The sequence below is a fragment of the Nothobranchius furzeri genome, chromosome 14 (genome assembly GCF_043380555.1).
Source record: "Nothobranchius furzeri strain GRZ-AD chromosome 14, NfurGRZ-RIMD1, whole genome shotgun sequence".
In the NCBI taxonomy this organism is placed as follows: Eukaryota; Metazoa; Chordata; class Actinopteri; order Cyprinodontiformes; family Nothobranchiidae; genus Nothobranchius; species Nothobranchius furzeri.
In genome coordinates, this window is record NC_091754.1 from 15,125,098 (window position 1) to 15,146,336 (window position 21,239).

Here is a 21,239-nt window from a genome sequence, read left to right on the forward strand (position 1 = left end):
TTAATGCCTTTTCCCTGTGTCGTTTTACTTTATTACACATAACTCAATTTGTGGACTTAAATGTTTAGATCTCTTTGCATAAATTAAATACTTGAGTTGATATTGAAAGGTGATGAGATTGTCAATTGTATAAATAGTCCACTTGTGTACTTAGGGTTGGAAAAGTACTTGGGCCAGCGTTGATGGCCGTGGTTTTCTGCAGACCTTGTTTGAGCTGCTGTTGCTTTTCTATCATCTCCACTCACAACACTACAGCCCTCTCGCTATTTTTGTTTTTATTGTAAAACTTCGAGAAGGTTGTATCATCTCAACACATCATCAGTTTTACTAATACTAATACTTTTTGCGCAAATCATCTTCTAACCTAGCTGTCTAAATGCACTGGGCTGCATCTAACTGATTGGCTCGTTAGTAGTTTGTGTTAGAAGGCAAATTAAGTGTATATTGAGTATTTGTTGTGCTCATGTATCTTATTTTATTAGCAGGATCTATCATTTCTTAACTGTTTTCTCTTTCTTTTTGCAGCTACAATGTAGATTGCCAGACATCAGAGTTTTCTGATAAATACATCGTGCTTCCTGCCTACAACAGCAGCAGTAAACAGTGTCTGTTCCAGCAAGATCCTCTGCTCTTCAGCTGTGTCAGATCGGACCAGTCCCTGGTCAGAATCTGCCCCTGCAGGGACTACATCAAAGACCAAATAGCCCTATGCAAGGAATGCATCTAACTGCTGGATAAAAACATTACAAATAAAAATGCAGCTTATCTAATGTTTTCTCAGTAGTTTACAGCTGACTCGGCACCAGGAAGTCTCAAGGAAGCTGAAACATGAAGGGATTTTACAAAGTTCTCTGGTTCTAGTGAAGTTATTGGTCATTAACAATTGCAGAACGTGGAAATCAAAGAAAAGGACTTGAAACGTTATCATTTTTGTGGAAACAGCAAATCTACAGGCTCAAATATCGGAGCATTTTGGAAAGCAATGACTTCAAATGAGACACATTCAGTCACATGTGCACTTAGTGTCATCGGTGTGTGCTTGAAAACATCAATGCAAACAAAAAAAAAGGGAAAAAACAAAACATCTGTCAAACTTCTGATGATTCAACAGGAAAAAACAACTTTATTTAATGAATCAAAACTTTTCATTGACAAAGACATAAGTCTTACTGTCCTTTTACATAAAATAAATGTTTACATAATCTTGTTTAACACTGATGCCATTATTGTACAGTCTGTTATATAGAGTAAATTCATTTATATAGTTTCATGTTTGTGCAGCTATGAAACATTTATTACTGTATGGGGAGGATTACAGGCCCATGCAACGCTTATGGCAACAGAGAAGTCATGTGTATTGCTATCATAACTTTCGGTAAAATGGATGGATTGGTGTTTTCTGCAAATGGTCGTAAATGAGACATTCTCAGGCAATTTCAGAATGGATGGCACTTGGTTTTGATCATTTGAACTGGAGAATTAGATGGAAAAAATGGAAATTTTGCATTTTTGCAATTTAACATAAAACATTTCTGCGAAAAAGCAAGAATGGGGAAAAAAAGAGGGAAAAATAGACATTACTGGAATGTAAATGTCACTGTTAATGTTTAGCATCAAAACAAGACAGAAGAAAAGAGGTAGAAAGGATTTTGATGCCAAAAACATGAATAGTTTTAAGTGCAACTGAGCTAAAAAGCTGCAGAGAAGCAGTGGAAGAGATTGACAGTGGGGTTTGTTCTGTGATGAGGTGGCTCCATCATGTGGAAACTCTGTGCCTTGCTGTAGAAAATAAAAGATCACTGTAAAGATTGTCTTCTATGCGGTAAAGAGGGGTGCAGGGGGACGTTACAAATCAGTGCGCTGTTGGTGAGTTGAGCTGGTGTGAGATGTCACACCATCAGTACACCTAATCCAAACTCTTCACACCACGGAGTTAAAGATTATACCCACAAGTTTACACTTTGTCAAGTATGTAGAGTGCAGAGTTACTCTGCACAGCTGCTTCCCAAGACTTTCACAGTTTTTAGTTGAGCTCAAGCACGTTGGGACACAAAATGACACTGTCATCGTTGTTTGGGCCACTAGGGGGAGCCCCTGCTATTTAAAGTTGTGCAAAACACTCCTCTTATGTTTCATTTACAAGGACATGTTTCTACTTTCTAAGTTTTTGAATGCACTTGTTATTTCTGAAAAGCATTTTCTTAATTCTAATAAATGTTCATTCTCAATGTTGCAGAATTTCAAGTTTACATAGTTTCAAATAAATCATCAAAACGGTGACATTAAAGTTTAATAAAGTCTTGAATCGCCCTGTGAGGTAAATCCTGCACCCTATCGGAAATGTTCGTCTACAGCGCAACAACGTACAGTAAGACTCGCTTCATTTCACAAAGATTCTACAGTAAAATGTGAAACGTTTACAGTATTTTCACACTACAGGGTAAACATTTGCAACATCAACCAGTCTGTATTATGCCTTCTACTCCCAAACAGTGTAATAAACATATTTACAGAGCTTTGTGCTTTAATATTACATTCTGCTCATTGCACATAATGATGGACAGTTTAATAATGGTGGGAAAACGTGCTGGTAAAGGACAAACAATTGGACAGTTAAAATAAAAACTATTCCTACACGGCTTGATCTCTGTCACTGTACCCAAAGTCCTCTCACTCTTATTTATACAGTCAAGGAGGATGCAAAGAGGCAACTTTGACTAAAATAATTCAAGTAATAAGTCCTAGTTTTAGTGCAAACATCTAAAAAAGAATGATGACCTGGATGAGAGTAAATAATGGTGCTTTAGTTTATTGCCTGGTGTTGTTTCGCCTTTTTCTCACAAGTTCAGGTAAAAAGTTGTGTGATGGCAACACAGCAGTAAATAAAAGTAAACCGCCTCTAAGGTTTGGTAAAAATTGGCCCCGTGATCATTTTCAGGCTACATACAGCAAATTACATCCGATTACCACCATCACCATGACGACGTACATAAAAAAGGCCTTACTCTAGATTTGTGCACTTGTGTTTATAAACATTTTATGGAAAACATTTTAGACTCCTTTTGTTATTATTTTTAAACGCTGGTAAACTTTGGATTGAAAGCTTTAAAACAACAAAAGAAAGACTTGGCCCTGGAGTTTCCTCCCAGTTAGCCATGCCAGGAAACTCCAGAGGAGGGCAACCAAGTGGCATCCCAGTCAAAAGGCTCTGTTCTAAGGGGAGGGGCAACAGCTCTACTTCGACTCACCCTTCTATCTCAAAGGCAGAGTCAACCCTCCAATAGACCCTTTTACTGTTTGTAAACAATATGACATCAGCGAGAATGCGCGAGCAGCTTGGCAACAGAGAATGGCGTTGTGTCAGGCTTTATCAAGCTACGCTGCGGGGTTATCACCGGCAAATCTTGAATGTTATATTATTAAAGTCACTTTAACGAATGGCAACAGACTCCCGGATCCCTGTGGCATTACGGAATGGGTGGAAGATGTAGGTGCGTGGCCAGATATCCAGTGGCCCGATATATATATACATTTTTAGTGGAGAGGCCCAGTAAGTACACACGTGAGAAGCTACGGGCATACAAATCGTTAGATGCATACAACTATGTTGTCTGTGGCCACGTACATAAAGTAAAATATCACAACACAGACTCTGAGTTTTGCGTCTTGAAGGCAGAAGTCCTTCCTAGCCAAAGACAAGGACACAAGACTGCTATGTACGAGGCTTGGGTCATAGTAAACAAACCAGAGAACTACGTCTTCACAGCCAACTGTACCTGCATGGCAGGGTGAGTATAGCGTAGGTTTCTTTTTTTAGTGTGCTCAGAGTACAATCGTGTTAATTTTAGAGAAATACAGTTTATACTAATATGCAGTGGGAAAATACAGATGAATTAGAATGAAATGTTAATTTGAAGCATGAAATAAAGCGTATAAATTTGTTTAATTCTATAATTTTGATGTTCCAGACTTGGGTCATGCTGCAGCCACGCAGCAGCAATTTTATTCAAAGTTGAGCTTTGTGTTAGGATGGGAAAAACAGAAAAGGCTGCAGTTACATCTGATCTCAGGCATGTGCATGGAAAGACCTGAGCAGGAAAAATGTAGAACTTCGGAATTCTGTAAAGTTTCCGTCCACTGCTTGAAGAGAAGCGATTCTGGCATCCATACACGCAACAACCCGACATTTTTATGTGCTCAGAACTTCAAAACAAAGGGTTTAAAATGCTGTTTTAGTATCGAGTGTGAATGAGGAAGCCTTCACTCTCGTTGCCAGGCTACGCGCGCAACTTTTGATGACATAGGTAGTAAAAGGGTCTATGAAGACCACTGTAGCTGTGAGTACTCAAGATCTTGTTCTTTTGATCGAGAGTCGAATCGGTTTGTGAGGGTTGTGATTTAAATGGACCAAAAAGAGCCTGGAGCAACACCCTAATTACTGCAGATGGCTCCCAGACCTTTTGGTCCATCTCTCACGTTATTTTTGCTGCATTGTGCTTTCCCGATTGATGAAGACTCAGCTCGACCTAGAGGGAGCCTTCCTCTTTAATCTGGTTGAGATTCATGCCTCAGATTTAGAGGAGCTGAATCTTATCCTGGATGCATCTTACTTGCATGCGAGCCACTCGAGTGCACACCGAATGTCAAAGGTGAAGACACACCAACAGAACCTGAGAACATCAGAGATGCACACCCGAGGTTCCCATACTAGATACCCTACTCTTCTAAACTCTACCATGAAATCCTGTTCATAAACATCATGAACAGGATTGAAGACGAGGAGGAAGGTCCGCCATCCCATGAGATGGATGAAAAGCCACACCGACTTAAGCTTGGTTTATGCTTGACACATTTACTTTCCGCTTGGTGATGCGGCTCGCGGATGGAACGCGCTTCACAACTCGCAGCGTTTACGGTTCGTGTGGCTCGTCTCTGCAGTGAGCCAATATTCTCCCAAACTGTAGGGGGCAGCATGGAGCTCTACGGCATGCATCCAACACTACACCATAGTAGAAGTAGAAATTACTGTTTACAACATGGCATTTCAGCATTTTCAACAGCGTCCTCGTCTTTTCCGACAGTGCGAGCTATTTCTCTCCAAGAATTATTAACAACATGTTGATCACGGTGATCTCTGAGAGCTGAATCATACAAATGTCTGTATTTACGAACCTCTGCCATACTAGTTCTTGCCGGTCCGCCATGTTTTTCCGCGTCCGACCATCCGCGTGGTTAGAAAGGTTCCTAGGTGAGCGTTGCGGAAATTTTGGGCCGTGCGGAGGCGCGGTGGAGGGGCGTGGTTGTTAAAATGACGCAATTTCACCGCGCGGAGCCGTGCGGACCTCGCGGACGCGCCAAGCATAAACCAACCTTTAGAGGTTTGACAGCTGGTATTATCTTTGTCCACCACCTACTAGACCTTCAAAGGTTATGGACACACTTTCCCCATGGGCATGGCGATGGGATTAAGAAAATCTACCGGTCCTCCATCAGGTCCTCTGGTCACAATATTCTGACCACAGCTCCTGAAAGCTATGTCTACAACAGAATGTGATCCATTGAATGCACCATGGGCCATTGGGATTTTATTTACCCATTCTCTACTGGGATGCAGGAAACCCCCTTCTGGAGATGTGGGTTGGAGATTTTGATGAAGTTCACTCTTGTTAGCATTTAACAGATCTGTCGGGATCACCAGCTCTGCTCCTCTCTTTGGTGTCACAAGAGCCGAAACACTGTTTGCAACATTTATTAAAAAGGGAACCACGATTCTAAAAGACTACAAGTGATTTTACATATTTAATAAATCAATTAAATAATTAGTCAGAATAACACACGGGGCGTTACACTACAGTCAGATTGATAAAAAACAATTTCAATTGCTTTATTTAGCAAATTAAATTGATGAAAACACACTAAACCTAAGGAAAACCTTGCATTGGTATGAACCGTGTCTGCTTTACTTTCTAAAGTAGTTTGTAATTTTTAAATGTGTTTTCCATCCGGGGCACCATTTAAACGTTGCATATGGTGAAAATAAAAGAGAAAGCGAAGAAGAAAATGTCTAATTGAGATTCCATCGTGGAGTTTTCTCTCAAAGTCTCTCAGACTTGTGTGTGTGTGTGTGTGTGTGTGTGTGTGTGTGTGTGTGTGTGTGTGTGTGTGTGTGTGTGTGTGTGTGTGTGTGTGTGTGTGTGTGTGTGTGTGTGTGGACTATGTACAGTATGTACAGCTTCAAAGCACGTATATTCACATATATGCCTGTAGAGGAACGTGTGTGTGTGTGTGTGTATGTGTGTGTGTGTGTGTGTGTGTCTACAAATGCTCATCCGGTCAGGTCTTTCACTCAAAGCGTTCATAGTTCCTCGTCTGTCTGACTCGTGGTATCATGTCCTTCAGGAGCCTGTGAGCACAAAAACATCTATCAGTTAAAATGTTTTACACGTGTGATTTTGGTACGCCAAAACTTTTCTAGTCGAGTCTCTTACTTGACTCCATATGCCAGTATGATGAGTCCAATCAGAACTCCGATGCTGCCGTCCAGAAACCACACATCAGGATGCTGTTTGAAAACCTCAGCGCTGATGAGAATTGAGAATCCCATTATGGCTCCAACCAGTGAGTTAAAGCCTTAAAAAGGGTTCAGGATGGTACAAAAGTAATATCATTTCATTATTACTAAAAAAAAGAACATTAAATAACTGAACAACATAAAAATGTACGTTCAAACATGCATTTTTGGGGGGGATTTTGGTCCTTTTTAATGTAATGGTCTATTATTCATCTGTTATAAAGATGCTTCCTGGTGATACGTCCTATATCGTTGGAAAGCCTGACTGGTCACCTTTCAGGGTGAAAATGAGCAACAAATCTAAAGGTGAAGGTAAAAACTCCCATATCTATATATAAATGCTACAAATGCACCGTTGGTCCTTTAAAGGAATGATACACATCCAACATGTGACATGAAAATGTCCTTTATGCAGGTCGGACATGTTTATTTGGTGTATTTTTGCACATTTCTGCTAATTAGGCTCTGTTAGTGTCACTCTCCACAGTGGCTGATGGGATTTTTTATATCATTACATTTGTCCTGGTGTGAGAGCGAGCTCAGTGGGTTATTGTCTTGCCTGCAGTAAGCATTGAGTCTTGAGGGAAATAAATCTGGGCTCAGAGAACAGCAGCCTCAGGTTTATTGGATTGATGCCCTGTGAGTTGGACAGCGGGACTGGGGGACGGCAGCGTGTTGCGTTCGTGTGTGCTTTGGTTTAAATCTGTATGCTTCTGTGAGCTGTTGGTGGTTACCCTCCATTTACTCTTGGCTCGGCCGTTCTCAAACCAAAATAGATGCAGATGTTCATTTATTCTGTTATTTTTCATTGTTGGGACGTTTTTGTTCATCGAGCATCTGTGCAAGGGCCAGAATGTTTCCAAGTTGGATTTTGATTCCTAATGTTTTTGGTTATTTGTGTGTTTCTGCTGTTTATATTTTATTTTTCAAAGGATTCAAACAACTTTTCATTTTATTTTTATTCTATCATGTTGTGCAACGTTTCTTAATTTTCTTGCAGTATCTCATTGGTCGAGGGTTTAATCACGTGGAGATCTGGACCAAGTGACTTTTTTTTTTTACTGAAGTAAAACCCAAATTGTTCCTAAACGTTCCACCTAAAGCTGGTTTAAGATGTTAAATTGAAGAGATGCTGAACTCAAACCTGGGTTCTCTGGCTTTTTCGAACTTCTTGCACTCTATTCTGCATACCAGTGTTAGTTTGCAGTGTTTGCGCATTTGAATCCTCTGAACACGCACTCTAATAAATTAAGGTTCCACCTTTTATTCCCCCTTTCCGAGTCTGACTCCTGTGTTAGATTTTGAGAAATTAATAATTCACTTTCAGGATGGCATGTGGACACTGTCCAGCCTTCCCTGGGAGACGTCAGCTGCAGTTTTGAACCACGATTTATTTAAATAAATATATATTTGTGTGCGTGTGCATGTCCTACCGTCGGTGATAAGTGCCCGACTCGTCAGTTTTTTGCCCAGCATGAACTTGGCCACGGCCAGCACAGCACAAGTGAGCCCACTTACTACGGACACGCTGTAGAGAAAGTCATCCTGAGAAGCACAGGAGAGAGAAAACAAAGATTAAATAAAAGATAAACAAAAAGCAAAAAGGGAAACCGATGCAAAGTGAGCCCAACACATCAGTGATTCATCTTGACCCCTCAGGTTTCGTGAAATCTAGTGCATCGCTCGATTTCAGCTCCAGGTCAGATGCACGAAGCCTCTAAGCTGGGCTGTTTTCATCGTAAGTCTCAAACCGACTCAGCAGAAACACAACCTGACCCATGAGCGACCATCTCTCAGATTTAATTGGCCCACTTCCCTCAATGACAAGCGGGGACCAGGGGGAGGTGCAGAGTAAACACAGAAATGTGGCAGTGGAGGACGCAGTCAGATTGTCTTTGTCAGACTCACTTTCCACACAAGACTTTTGGTCGAGGCGAAGAGAGAGAGAGAAGAAAAAACAACAACATACGTTTAGCCATTATAACAGCCTTTTAAATCATTAAATTATACCAAACACGGCTTTGGATAGAGGCTATTTATTTATAGTGTATTTGCATGATATTTGATATAATGCACACAGCCATCCGGTGCAGGATGGTGTTACATCGATTAGGTTTGACTAGGCATCCTGCTACATTTAAGTAAAACTCACACAGAAAAAAGAAAAAGTGAGTCTGAAACACATCCAAATGGCAGTTATTTGTGTTACACAAGATAATTGTGTGTCTTTCTAACGCTACAGTCAGCAGCCCCTCTCTTTTCTCTGCTGCCCTCCATGCAGGTATGAAATTGTAAGTGTCCTCTTTTTTAGCAGCTATGTAGTTCATTGCTAAAGAAATTGTAGGTTTTTGCTCCTGTGGTCATGCTGATCACAAAAAGAAGCTGGAGACCAAACTAATGGGCCATTCCCATCTGTACCGGGTCGGCCCGGGCCGGGTAGCGTAGGTTGTTTACATATCTGGGTGGCCTGGTATTGTTCTGGGCCAACCAAGGCTCATTCTCAGCCCTCTTCTCGAGGGGGTCTGCTTCAGGCCGACCAGGGCCAACACACCCACTGCTGACAGCAAATTCACACCTTCCATTAGAGCAAGCCTCTGATTGGTGGGTAGAATCAGCCCACATGGGCTTAAGACAAGGATGTGTGGAATCAACCGGGCCAGGCTGGGGCCGACTGGGGCTACCCGGCCCGGGCCGACCCGGTACAGATGGGAATGGCCCATTAAGCACCAGCCTCAGAAGGCTGACTGCAGAAAACAACCGCCTAACCTTAAATCCTTACTAAAACTAAGCTGAAAGGAATCATGTGATGCTTTGCAATCATTTTAAAACACTTACGTTAACGCTGGACTTTTTAAAGATATGATGTAGACAGCAGCAATTTCCTTTGTGACCACGTCACGAGGCACTACCTTTATGCAGTTATTTTTGCATCCACATGCACAGAGAAGAAAATAGAACAGAAAAGGTCTGTGTCCCGGGCTGCAGAACAAGAAAAAGAGTCAAAGAACAGCTTCACAAACCCCTACAAGCATCTCTGGAGTGTTCCACCTCTCTGCTGTCAACAACACTTTCTCTTTTTTAACATCTCACATCACTTTACTGATGTGCTGCAGTATTTGTTTCAGACTTGCTGCCGCATGAAGGGAACTCCCTTCTTTTTTCTAAGTAATAATATTTATGCATACATTATTAAAAGGAGATCTCAGCGAACTCCTCTTCACAGGGAAACCTCGGGCTTGTGTGACATTTTAAAGATTGCTGACAGATCTCCTCTCAGCACGGAGGTGGTGGGAGCTGCTCTGGATTTAATCAGACGCAAACAGCCAGTCAGTGCGGCAGAGGACGTGATGCGAATCGGGATTTCTGATATTCTCTGACCACTCTGTGTGATTTTACATCCCAGGCTGCCAGCATTTTACAGCATTCCCACAGTAGCACTTCTACTCCTCGGGCTTTTCGGGCTTCAGAGCAATGATGTCCCTCAGAAGCAGAGATTTTTAGTTTTTGTTTGTTTATTTTTTATTACCGACATTGTAGAAGTGTGAGACATCGTTCTTTTTCAACCATGCTGCACTTCATGCACAAACACACAGACTTGGCACGTAAACAGTTCACGTCTGGCATGCCGCATCAAGACTTTAGTACGTTTTTCTGCCAAAAAAAGCCCAAATGTGAAAAAGCGTGGTAGAAAACAAAAATCTGAACGATAGATGAGGTTGGCTTCAGGGGAAAAAATATTAAAAACAATAAAATCAAGATTGACGCTAGATAATTTGGTGAAATAATCTAGAAATTGATCCAAGCCTAGAATGCTATGAAAGGGATTTACAGAAAAATAAACATTTGGCAGTTTAAGAGAATAAATCCAAGATGTGTGCTGAGAATCGTCCTCTACAGCCCTCAGGCGTTTTGCTTTCCAGCTTTGTTGATCACACCAAGAGTTCTTACTGTTTATGCATAATCGTTATATTCACACATCTGAGAAAACCACAGACTGACAGCGGAGGTGAAGAAGAGAGCGAACTGCTGGAGGTAGGAAGCAGAAGGAGATGGTGGTAATAGGCTTTTGCTGGTGTAGGGGAGGATTCCCTGGAGAAACGCCGTCTCTATTAACATGAAGGCAGTAAACAGTGTCTGCAGAAGGGCTGCAGCCCTGAACCAGCTCCACGCAGCCTTCATCTCTCCTCTTCATTCAGGTCTTCATTTGTCATCAGATTTCCTTTTTCTTTTAAATGTCACGTCCATCTGAATGTCAGCGAGGCACGCTGGAGCCAAAAGCGAGATGCGGAATAGTTTTAACTTAAATGTAAGGTTCGTACCAATAGATCTGTCACCTGGTGTCATTTAAAGTGTGAAACGCTGAAAAACCAAGTTTGATTTCTGATTATCTGTCACTCTGAGATTTACAAGCAGGCCGAACATGAAAATAGTCTCCTACACCTATCTCCTGCGTTAGCTTATCCGAAGCTACTCTATAAAATCCTGACAGATCTACGTCACATTGTTGTCTAACAATCATGGACTCATCCATCTTGACCCACAACGGGGAATGCTGTTGTTAGTTTAGCGTCCAGGAAACAGCAGCTGACGTCTCGGCTAATGGAAGCTAACTGTTAACGTTAGCAACTCAACAACATGACAAAAATCCTCCAAGTTTTGTGTTATTAGTGGAGATAAAACATCAGCTAGAGTCAGTGGTAGAGTCGCGTTGCTGTTGGCCAATCAGAGGAGAGATGTCCAAATATCAGGAAATAAGACTCCCAAAACCTGCCGTCTGATGCTACCTTCTCCTCCAGCAAACTTCCTGATTCAGACACATTTGACAATGGTTTGCATCTGTACATACATCTGTTTTTGGAACATTTCCACCCTTTAAGACTTTCATGGGGCCTTTTGCAGTTTCGTTGGTGTGTTTTACACATAAAAACTAATTAGAAAATTGCTGCGTTTGGGATTTTTAACCTAATTTTCTGGCCTTTGCTCAGTTTAGTTAGTTTCTCTACTGCTGTATATAGTGTGCATGGAACAAAACTGATAAAAGTTACTAAGATGAGGAGAAAGTTTGGAACCGGGACTTATGAATCGGTTCCTGCACTTTAGAGCTTTCCGGCTGCAGAGCAGAAATCACAGAGACGTGTGGGCTTTTTCTATGAAATGGACAGATGGTAAGGGGGCTTAATCGTTTAAAAATTAAAGAAATTCTGGTTCAAAAATGGAAAAAATGTTTGACAGTGGAAGAACTGGAATGTGACCAAATCAATAAACGCTTTCAGGGAATGAAAAACTGTGGACACGGGTTATTTTAGAGTTTATTGCTGTCATTTGCTTCATATTTATTTTTTTGAACTAATGTTTTATTTATACTAATTTATTATCATTTAAATATCTTCTACTGTTTTTTGTTATTCTAAACTCATTTAATGCTGACTTTTTAAAGTTTATATTAATCACTTCAACACCTCTAGAAAATGGTGGGTGACGTTTTGTTTACATTATAAGGTGTTAAATAAAAATTGAGACAGTCACAGAAATGAGCAACTTAGAAAAATTAAAAATAATTCTAACTCTTTCCCAAAGAGAACACTTTGTAAAAAAACATTTCATCGTTTAGCACAAGGGTCTGCAACTCCAAGGGTGTTTCTCAATGCCAAGGAACCTTGCCTTCAGGTCTTGGCCCGGCCCCGGTTGCCTAGGAGATACATCAGGAACCATCAAGACGTGTTCCAATGTTCATGTTCTACCGAGGCATGTTCTCCGTTTGTTGGCTGTTTAGCTAGCTGAGCAAGGATACACGGGAGGTGTCTTGTAGCCTAGCCTTGGTCAAAAATTACCTAGAACACACCACGGTATATTCAAAAGGATGACGGATCAGAAGCGGGCAGCTACTTCGGGGACAATTTTCAAGTTTAAAAGTAGGACAACTAATTTAAAATGTTTTTTTTTTTTAGATCCAAAGAAGTTATCTGTTGTTGGTTAGTTGCAGCTTCGGTGGCTAGTGGGTAGTAACTCACTTATATATTTAATTTAACAAATATAAACACAATTTATAAAGTAAAAGGCCCATTATATATTTATATTGAAACTAATACGTATAAAATATAACGTTAACTCCCGTGTCACGTGATGTTACGTGACCGCCGTGGAAGCTGCGGTCACGTGATGCAAGTCTGTTCCATTTAACCGACTAAGGAAGGACAGTGTCCTCGTAAGCAAGGCGCCTGGCCTCGCAAGACATCACCTCGCAAGGCCAGGCGCCTTGACGTTGAGAAACACCCCAAATATGAATGCATTCAGGAAATGCTTAAAAAGAGACCGTATGAAATTATCTCTCCAGGTTTTTTGCAGGAGCAGAATAGCGACAAAATTTGTTTTAAATGTGCTTAATTTATAGTTTAATGCTTTCCTTTCTAAATTATTTATGCAATTCTCTGCCAAAGAGCAAGATTTTTCTCTAAAACCACAAAAAACGTTAAATTTTTCCATGAATCAAAGGGAATTGGACATAACAAGGACACGTTTTGTACACCTGTGTGCATGTGTGTGTGTGTGTGTGTGTGTGTGTGTGTGTGTGTGTGCACGTGTGCGTGCATGTGTGTGTGTGTGTGTGCGTGTGTGTGTGTGTGTGCAGCATTACCACTTCTGGAGGCATCTTGGTTGCCAGATCATGGATAGCCTTTCCCAAGATGCACAGGGAGGAAAGAACAAAAACAACCCCCAGGATGACACATGCTCTGCAGACACACAGACAAGGAAATATCTCATTTATATTTATATTAAACATAAGTTTAGACATTAAAACGACTCACTCAGAACTACACGTGCACACATATAATTGATGCATTTTTCCCTCACAAACTGGACAACTATATCTGGTTTACCTCGTGGCACATGTCCCACCAGATTAGCCACTTTTGGGATTGTGATTTGCGAAGAGAATTTTGGAAAGTTTTGAAAACAGATTTAGAAAGATTATAAAATCTGACCAGTGTGTAATCATGCAGCTCAAAGTGTAGGTGCATGTGAATCTGTGTGTTAATGCATGTTAGAGTGGTCTTTCATCATCATCAGCCCCTTTAGCTCCTCGGTGTTGTTCATGTTAGACAAGTGAGCCTCTGAGCAGGCTGACAGTTAATTAATGAAGTCAAATGAGCTGCAGCGTGGCAGCAATATACACTGAGTGTCTTGTTTTGTTCAATGAGGCGACACAGATAAATAGACACTCTGAACTGCTGTGTGAGCGCCTGATATGATTGAAATGCCAAACAAATATAAACTGGATGTCAGAAGTGCAGTTATCGCAAAGATTGTTTAATCAGGAACCAAAATCCTGCAAGTTTGGGTTTTGTGAGCTTTTTAAAGAGCACCCAATACTCACATGTACTCTCTGTGTGCTGAGTGAACCGCTGCAGCGTTGCTGTAGCGCCATAAAACAATGGCTGACGACATGACGTCCAGAGTGGCATCAAACTGCAGCAGGAACACAGATGAATGAAGGAAAGAGAACTCAGTCAAAATATCTCAGAAAATTCTGACGGAATTATTTTAAAAACAACAATCAGACCAAACTAATCAGCAAATCTATAAAACTATAATAGAAAAATAGATCTTATGATAAATAAAATGAAAATTTGTATTCATATTTTAATTGCAGGTACCGGCTTTGATTAGCTAAGGATGCTAATTAACATACTGTGTGAAGTCTGAATTATGATAATTTTAATTCCAGTTTTAGATCATAAAATGCAAAATGCAGATTTTTAATAACACACTAGCTGAAGCTACGGATAACCAGCTTTGCAGAAGGTTCTGCACTTGTTCATTTAACTCCAGCCTTCAGTGAAAACAGCTGCAGCACTGCAGACTAATCACATTTTGCTAATCACATCCTCCATCAATGACTCAGGGTCTGGGCTTATTATTGTCCCTTTATTAATTTTATTTCACCAACAGCCTCAGTCATTCCCTGAGACAGTAAAAAATAATATAACAGCTCTCTTTTAGATCCGTTTTGCAGACACAATGAGCATTTTGACTTTCAACCTCGTTTACCGGCTGGGTCCATCTTCTCTCCTCTGTTACCGTGGCAACAAAGGGTCCGATACCACTTTGGGGCCGGGATTCATTAATAAATCACCAAGACCCCAGTGGTGACTAATTGATCTGCTCACACCAAAAAAAGGAGGAAAACAGGGAAGCCAGGACTCACAGCAAATCCAAAGGCGGACGCGCTGTGTCTCATGAAGGAAACAGCTGTGGAGACAGACAGCAGACACATAAGGGTATGATGTCATTTAGACAGAAACAGGAAATAATTTTGTGTTTCCACTTCAGTTGACACAACATAAACATATGACTCGTTATGTGCAATACACCTGCACAAAGAAAACAAAAAATGGCTTAATTATAATGAATTATTGTGGTAAACGCCATTATCTTGATGAAAACCATACTAAATGAAATGCTTCTTGTACATAAATGCAAAAACTAAAAATAAAACTGTTGGTTGTCATATCAGCAGCATTATTAAAGACAAATTATACCATTTTAAAAAGCCATAAACCTTACTGGTGCTAATAAAATATACATAGGCACAAAGCACGATGGTGGAAGGCTAGTCATTTGAGGTTATCTTGCAGAGATAAGATGATACTGTCACTAACTTTTTTATTTTTCCTAAGGTGAAATATGATTTTAACTCCAACAGCTAAAGCTTAAATGTATCATAGACTGAAAATCCTGCAACAATCTGCAATGAGACAATGCTTCAACAAGTTCTGTGGTGGGATTTTAGAAGAAATGGTCACAAATTTATGTGACAAAATCTCATTGGAATCTAAATCCAAGACCCTGGTCTTCAATCGGAAAAGGGTAGAATGCCTTCTCCAGGTCAGGGATGAGGTCCCACCCCACGTGGAGGAGTTCAAGTATCTGGGGGTCTTGTTTGTGAGTGATGCGGACGTTCTACCGGTCTGTCGTGGTGAAGAGAAAGCTGAGCCGCAATGTGAAGCTCTAAATTTACCGGTCAATGTTCCAACCCTTATCTATGGTCACGAGCCAGTGTCATGAGCCGGGGTGAGTACTCGTCTCATCGTCTCACTATCTCTGAGTGTTTTGGTTTCAGGAGAGGGAGCAACAGCTGTTTCCAATCAGCTGATCAGCGGGCCGGTTTATAAGGAGGAAGGTGGACATGACTCGATGCCGTACAGATGCATCTAAGGATACTGCGGATCATATTGGAATAGCTTTTATTGTTCCGGAGTTTCATGTTAAAGGTTGCCTCCCTGGTGAGGTTTTCCGGGCACGCCCAATCGGGAGAAAACCCAAAGGAAGACTCAGGACACGGAGGAGGGACTATGTCTCTCGGATGGCCAGGGAATGTCTTAGGATTCCCCCAGAGGAGCTGGTCCAAGTGGCTGGGGAGAGGGAAGTCTGGGTCTATCTGCTTAGGCTGCTGCTCCCGCAACCTGACCCCAGATAAATGGATAAAAACGGATGGATAGATGGAAATCTCATTGAAATCAATAAATTTTTAATTAAAATGGATTAAAACTGTTCAGAAAGTTCATGCTTGCAGGTAAAACTGCTTTCACAAGCTCTTGCATATTAAATTGGAAAACATTTCACCCACCATCCCGGCCTTTTTGGGTTTAAATGATACTTTACATAAAATTATTGTGTATCATAATACATCCAGTCCTTTTAACACACCTGTGTTTATGACCCATTTGTCCTTTTGTATTTAGCTCTCCATCTCTAGTTTCAGTCACAGTCTCATGGGACGCCACAGTGCCTGGTGAATCACCATGGCAACATGAGATTTGAGGCCAATACAGGACTTGGTTTGAACTGAAACAAGCTTTAATCTTCTCTCTCTTTCTTCTCTTCCTCCAAACCCATTGCCTGACCTTTGCTTTTACTCAAATCCAGAGTCCAGTATCTTTTGATGAATACCACTTGTCTTGTTCTTGTCACATTTTCAGTATTTTGCAGGCACATTTCAACCTGTCTAAAGAAAACAAGGTTGCAAGGAGGAAAGAAAATGATCTAGAGAGCGAAAATCATCCTTAAAGAGACACTATGCTACTTTTTCATATTTTTAAATCATTTTAAGGAGCCAGAATGTGCTAAAATGAGACTTTACAGAGTTAATGAAATGTCACTCAGACCACCACAACCCTTTGTGGCCAGAATATCACATTTACAACTTCAGAGTATCGGTCCGGTCTGTTGGACATGCCTGGTGCTGCAGTCTGCTTCCAATACCTTTCCTCCATGTTTTAAATCATGAACACAGCTGATTTGTTTGATTTAGTGATGAATCACTCCTGTAGACACTAATGAAGGCTGGGGAGACTTTTCAGGAGCTAGATTTTGGTGTTAAAAATATGAACGCACAGAAGGAGATACATTTTGGTTTTACCAAATTGACACTAGGGGGTGCCAAAGCAAGCCAAACCTGCCTAGTTTCCCTTAAAAAAGGAAAATGTGAAGAAGCTCAAAAAAGTAAAGAGGAAATAATGACTGGGAATCAAAAGGAGACCTAAAAATTATTTGAAGATCTCCTTGAGTTGGCCTCTTTTTCTTTCTCATATCTATTACTCTCTAACTTAATCAACTGGAGAATCCAGAAACATAACAAACACAGTTCAGATACAACACTAGTTTTGTGTCAGCTCCATATATTTTCTCATGCCTGAAGGATTCATAAATCTGTAAACAATTAGCTGAAAGGAAGAACAAGAACAGAGTATCAGTGGAAACGCACAAAAAATCTGGAGAAAACTGACGAGAAGGCCTGGAAATCTGTTTAATCACCAGTTTACTCAAAGCATCTTCAAATTGTTGTCATTAAACAATAAATTAGTAAATAGCATTTGTTGTTTGTTTTCTTTTTGGTTTTCATCACTGAACCATTTAAAGAACAAATCTTAGTAGAATCTGCGTTGGAAAGTGTTTGCATCACAAAACTGGAGAAAACGTAACTTCCATTCGCCGAAAAACATGTTTTCACCACATCCTTGATTTACTCTGATTGAGAAGTTTTTAATAATCATTGTAAAGTTTCATAGAAACAAGTTAATATCATATAAATCAAATAAAAAATGTCTAACTTTTCCATTTGTTCCCAAACTCAAAGCCTATTTGGGCTGAATTTACTTCACCAACTTCAAGTGGCCAGCTGGATAATTGGCTTTAGGACGTCAAAGTGTTCATGTATGAATATCTACATTCCAGAACAGCTTCTGATGTGCAGCACCAGACTGGAACGCACTGACCCAGAACATCAAGTGTCATGTGTTTAACCTAGTTTCATGCTTTTTTTTTTTTCCCAGAATTACCCAAATCATCTCAAACTTACACCAAAGTGCCTAAAAATTCTTTATTATTTAAGGGCATGGACATTTGCATGCAGCTGACCAAAGGAATTCTGGGAAATTTTATTTTTTGGTCCTGTTTAAGATTTTCTCACGACACAGGAGGTAATCCAATGCGCCACATATTCAGAAAAATTTCAGCATTATCTTAAGTCATGCGGATTTCTCATGAATTAAAATAAAAAGACATAAATCCATTTTTCAAAAGCTGTTTTTAATTTCAGGAAGGATGTTGGCTTAAAATAATGAAAACATTTTTTATATTATTTGGTAAAATCTGAATCTGGATACCTAACTATGATGAATGTGGCTTTTCTTAATAGGGACCTATTTAGAAATGAACGTATTCTGTCTGAACTCTCATCAGACGAGGAGCTCTTGTCATTTTTCTACTTAATGCACCTATTAAAAAATGTAAACAAGGCTATCAGTCCAAAGGAGCTGGATTTGTTCTGCCAAGCTACCAATATAAAAATGTTCCAGTTTCCCTCTTCCTGCAGATATTCCTTTTCCAGCTCCTGCTCTGGAGCTCGTTCCGATGTGCCGGCCGTCTGTGTGGTTACCACTTGCCAGCAAATCGATGTCGCTCTCCAGGTGAGCAGACACCACTCCGTGTTACGTCCTCCGGCTTGTTGGTTAATCAGGGTGCCGAGCATGCATGACCAGACACTAACAAGGCTGGGGAGAAGAAGAAAGGAATCCAAGAAGAGGTGGTTTTTAAAGCAGAACTGGGGGAACATAAAAGCCCAGATGGAGACAAACTAGAAAGAACGAGGAGCTAGGAAGAGGGCGAAATGTTAAAAATGAACACTAACAAGGAACACGGGAGGGAAGTGTGAATAGTGATCGGAGAGGTGTGGATGAGACAAAGAAGAGTGTGAAAACTGGAGAAGTGTCAAATCAAGAAATAGACCACTTATAGTCTCACTAACATTCACTACCAAAACCTACAAAGCTCCTCATAAATGTAGCCCTCTCTTTACTTGACACCAGTAAAAATGGAATCTAGTTATCATTGAGCTATAGACAAGCAGCAGGGCCAATGCCATCAGCCCACACCCATTCTATCTCCCTCCCTCCTTCACTCTGACTAAAACTACATCAGATCAACCACACACTGGGGTTTAAACTGCTTGGACAGTCAAAAAATCACAGATCTGGAGGAGTCATTCAAACTTTAAAGCAATACTAATGAATTTTTCACACTTTAAGTTATTCCTTTCAAACTGGTTTCAGTGGTTCTTGAGCCTGTGTAACTTCACATTGCACACACTCTGCTGACCTCTGCTGACCAGAAACTGCACTTAACAGTTTTGTGGTTCGGGTAGGAACACTAGTGGAAGGACTCTAGTTGCCTTAAGCCGGGCGTACACTGTGCGACTTTTTCACTCGTAGCACTCAGCTTCAGCTCAAACTGTACGACTTCCTCGCAGAGCAGATCTCACGAGTCATGCACTCACACTGCACGACCCAGTTCTCGGATGCGACCCGACTGCTCACACTGTACGTCTGGTAGCAACACGTCGGCCCTAAAAATATGCTAAAAATAGCAGTTTTTACTCAACACGTCAGACTTTTTCCTCTTGCCTTGCCTGTTGTCCTTCGGGAGTGCTGCAGGAGGACACACAGGGATTTATGGGGGTTGGATGAGGACAACGAAATAAAGAAAGTAAATCTGTGTTTTGTGATCAGTTTAATTTGACATGAACACGACAAACACGCTTTCTTGACAATCTTTGTGAGTAAAAAAATGTGTAGAAATTAAAACGAACAATGTGTGTTATTAGGGAAACAGCGGGCGAGCGGTGTTGATGCAGGATTGCGCATGCGCCGTGAGCGGTTCTGATACTTTTTGGGTCGCAGCTGCTCGCAGCGCCGCTTCAACAGTGCGATACCCTCACGAGGGACGATCAAAATTTCAAACACGCCAGAAGTCCGTGCGAGCTCACGATTGCTGATCGGTAGCTGGTCACGTGATGTTAATCGCCTCTCGTAACCCCCTGTACACTACACGACACTCGGCGCAAAACTCGCCCCGATGTCGTGGATTCTCGCACGAGTGGAAAATCGGCTCAAAAAAGTGAAAAAGTCACACAGTGTACGCCCGGCTTTATGGCAAAAGCTGCTTACTGTCCTGGTAGCAAATATAAAGGTTTGCAGTTAGCTTTTTCAGTTTGTGGAACATTAACAAAAAGCACAAGAAGAAGAAGAATTTTGCTTATTTTTGATGGTACCATGCAACCTGTAAGCAAAATTGAGATCCTAATGTCTTTGGAGGTGAAGCCAAGCATCGGTGTGGCCTACAGTCGTTGGAGAGAGAGCCATAAGCTACGAAATCACTGACTGATGGTGACCTGGCTTTGCTGCTACTGGAATAAAAATATTTTTGGCCAAGAGTGTAGATATTTTTTACTATGTGACTTATTTTAGTATCAGTTGGCTCGAGTTAGCTTGTTGTCAGCGCCAACTACAGCATGCTGCGCCAGGGTTATTTATGACAGTTGTAATTCTGCTTTCAACCAGTACGGGGAGAAGTGAAAAAGTTATTTGGTGCTCATTTAATTCAACCAAAATATTAATTCTCTAGAAATCGCAAACTTGTTTTTTAGTTTTCAGTAAAAAGAAAGACTCAAGTAGAGCAGGGGTCCTCAACTAAATTTGTTTAAGGGCCAGAGTCTTTTCCAGCAAACAAACCACCACAGACTGGGCCAGACGCTCTTCTAAAATAAAGTTCAAGTATTACTGTATTCTAATTTATTATTTCTTAAAATGGCTTTGTTTTCCATCTAAACTGTTTGGATTGCAGTTTTAGTTGTGTTTGGAGAACGTAAACAATCGTTGACATTTGGTACATGAATTTTGCTGCTAAGCCGCATAAGTGGCTGAAAATGGATGAATGGATCGTGCTGCTAAACTTCAAAGTCCCACAGACTGGGGGCGTTAGGGCCCAAAGGGTTGAGGAACCAGGCAGAAAGGTCTGGCAGGCTGGATGTGGTCCACAGGCCACCAGTTGAGGTTCACTGATGTAAAGTCATGCGGTTGTGTAAATTTCAGTGTAGCATATAATTATTATTAGTATAATTAAACAGAAAAAACAACAAAAATATTCTAAATAAATAAATAAATAAATAAATGATTAACTTTGGTGTTGTCTGCTGGATCAGACAGTAAATAGCTGGTAAATCACAAACTGATCACATAAAAATAAACATTTAGTTCTCTCTAACTTTCTGAAAGTCCTCTTTAAAACAAATAAACGTATGTACTTTTACATTTCTTTAAATAAAACTTTT

At 40.7% G+C, this 21,239-nt stretch overlaps 2 protein-coding genes across 4 annotated transcripts in view; one reads left to right on the forward strand and one right to left on the reverse strand.

The window, feature by feature from the left end:
• Positions 1-2,239, forward strand: part of LOC107390173 (alpha-1,6-mannosylglycoprotein 6-beta-N-acetylglucosaminyltransferase) — a 30,448-nt gene extending 28,209 nt beyond the window's left edge. For all 3 annotated transcript variants that reach the window (XM_015966737.3, XM_054747056.1, XM_054747055.1), the window contains exon 19: positions 526-2,239. In XM_015966737.3, coding sequence (XP_015822223.1) covers positions 526-727 — 202 coding nt within the window. In that variant the 3' untranslated portion in view covers positions 728-2,239. The remainder of the gene's footprint in view (positions 1-525) is intronic.
• The window catches only part of tmem163a (transmembrane protein 163a), a 75,194-nt gene continuing 55,049 nt past the window's right edge, over positions 1,095-21,239 (reverse strand). Inside the window, exons 3-8 of the mRNA XM_015966736.3 lie at positions 14,778-14,821; positions 13,947-14,038; positions 13,206-13,302; positions 8,005-8,116; positions 6,489-6,630; positions 1,095-6,403 (exon numbers count right to left, since the gene is read on the reverse strand). Of these exons, the coding sequence (XP_015822222.1) occupies positions 6,343-6,403; positions 6,489-6,630; positions 8,005-8,116; positions 13,206-13,302; positions 13,947-14,038; positions 14,778-14,821 (548 nt within the window). The 3' untranslated portion in view covers positions 1,095-6,342. The remainder of the gene's footprint in view (positions 6,404-6,488; positions 6,631-8,004; positions 8,117-13,205; positions 13,303-13,946; positions 14,039-14,777; positions 14,822-21,239) is intronic.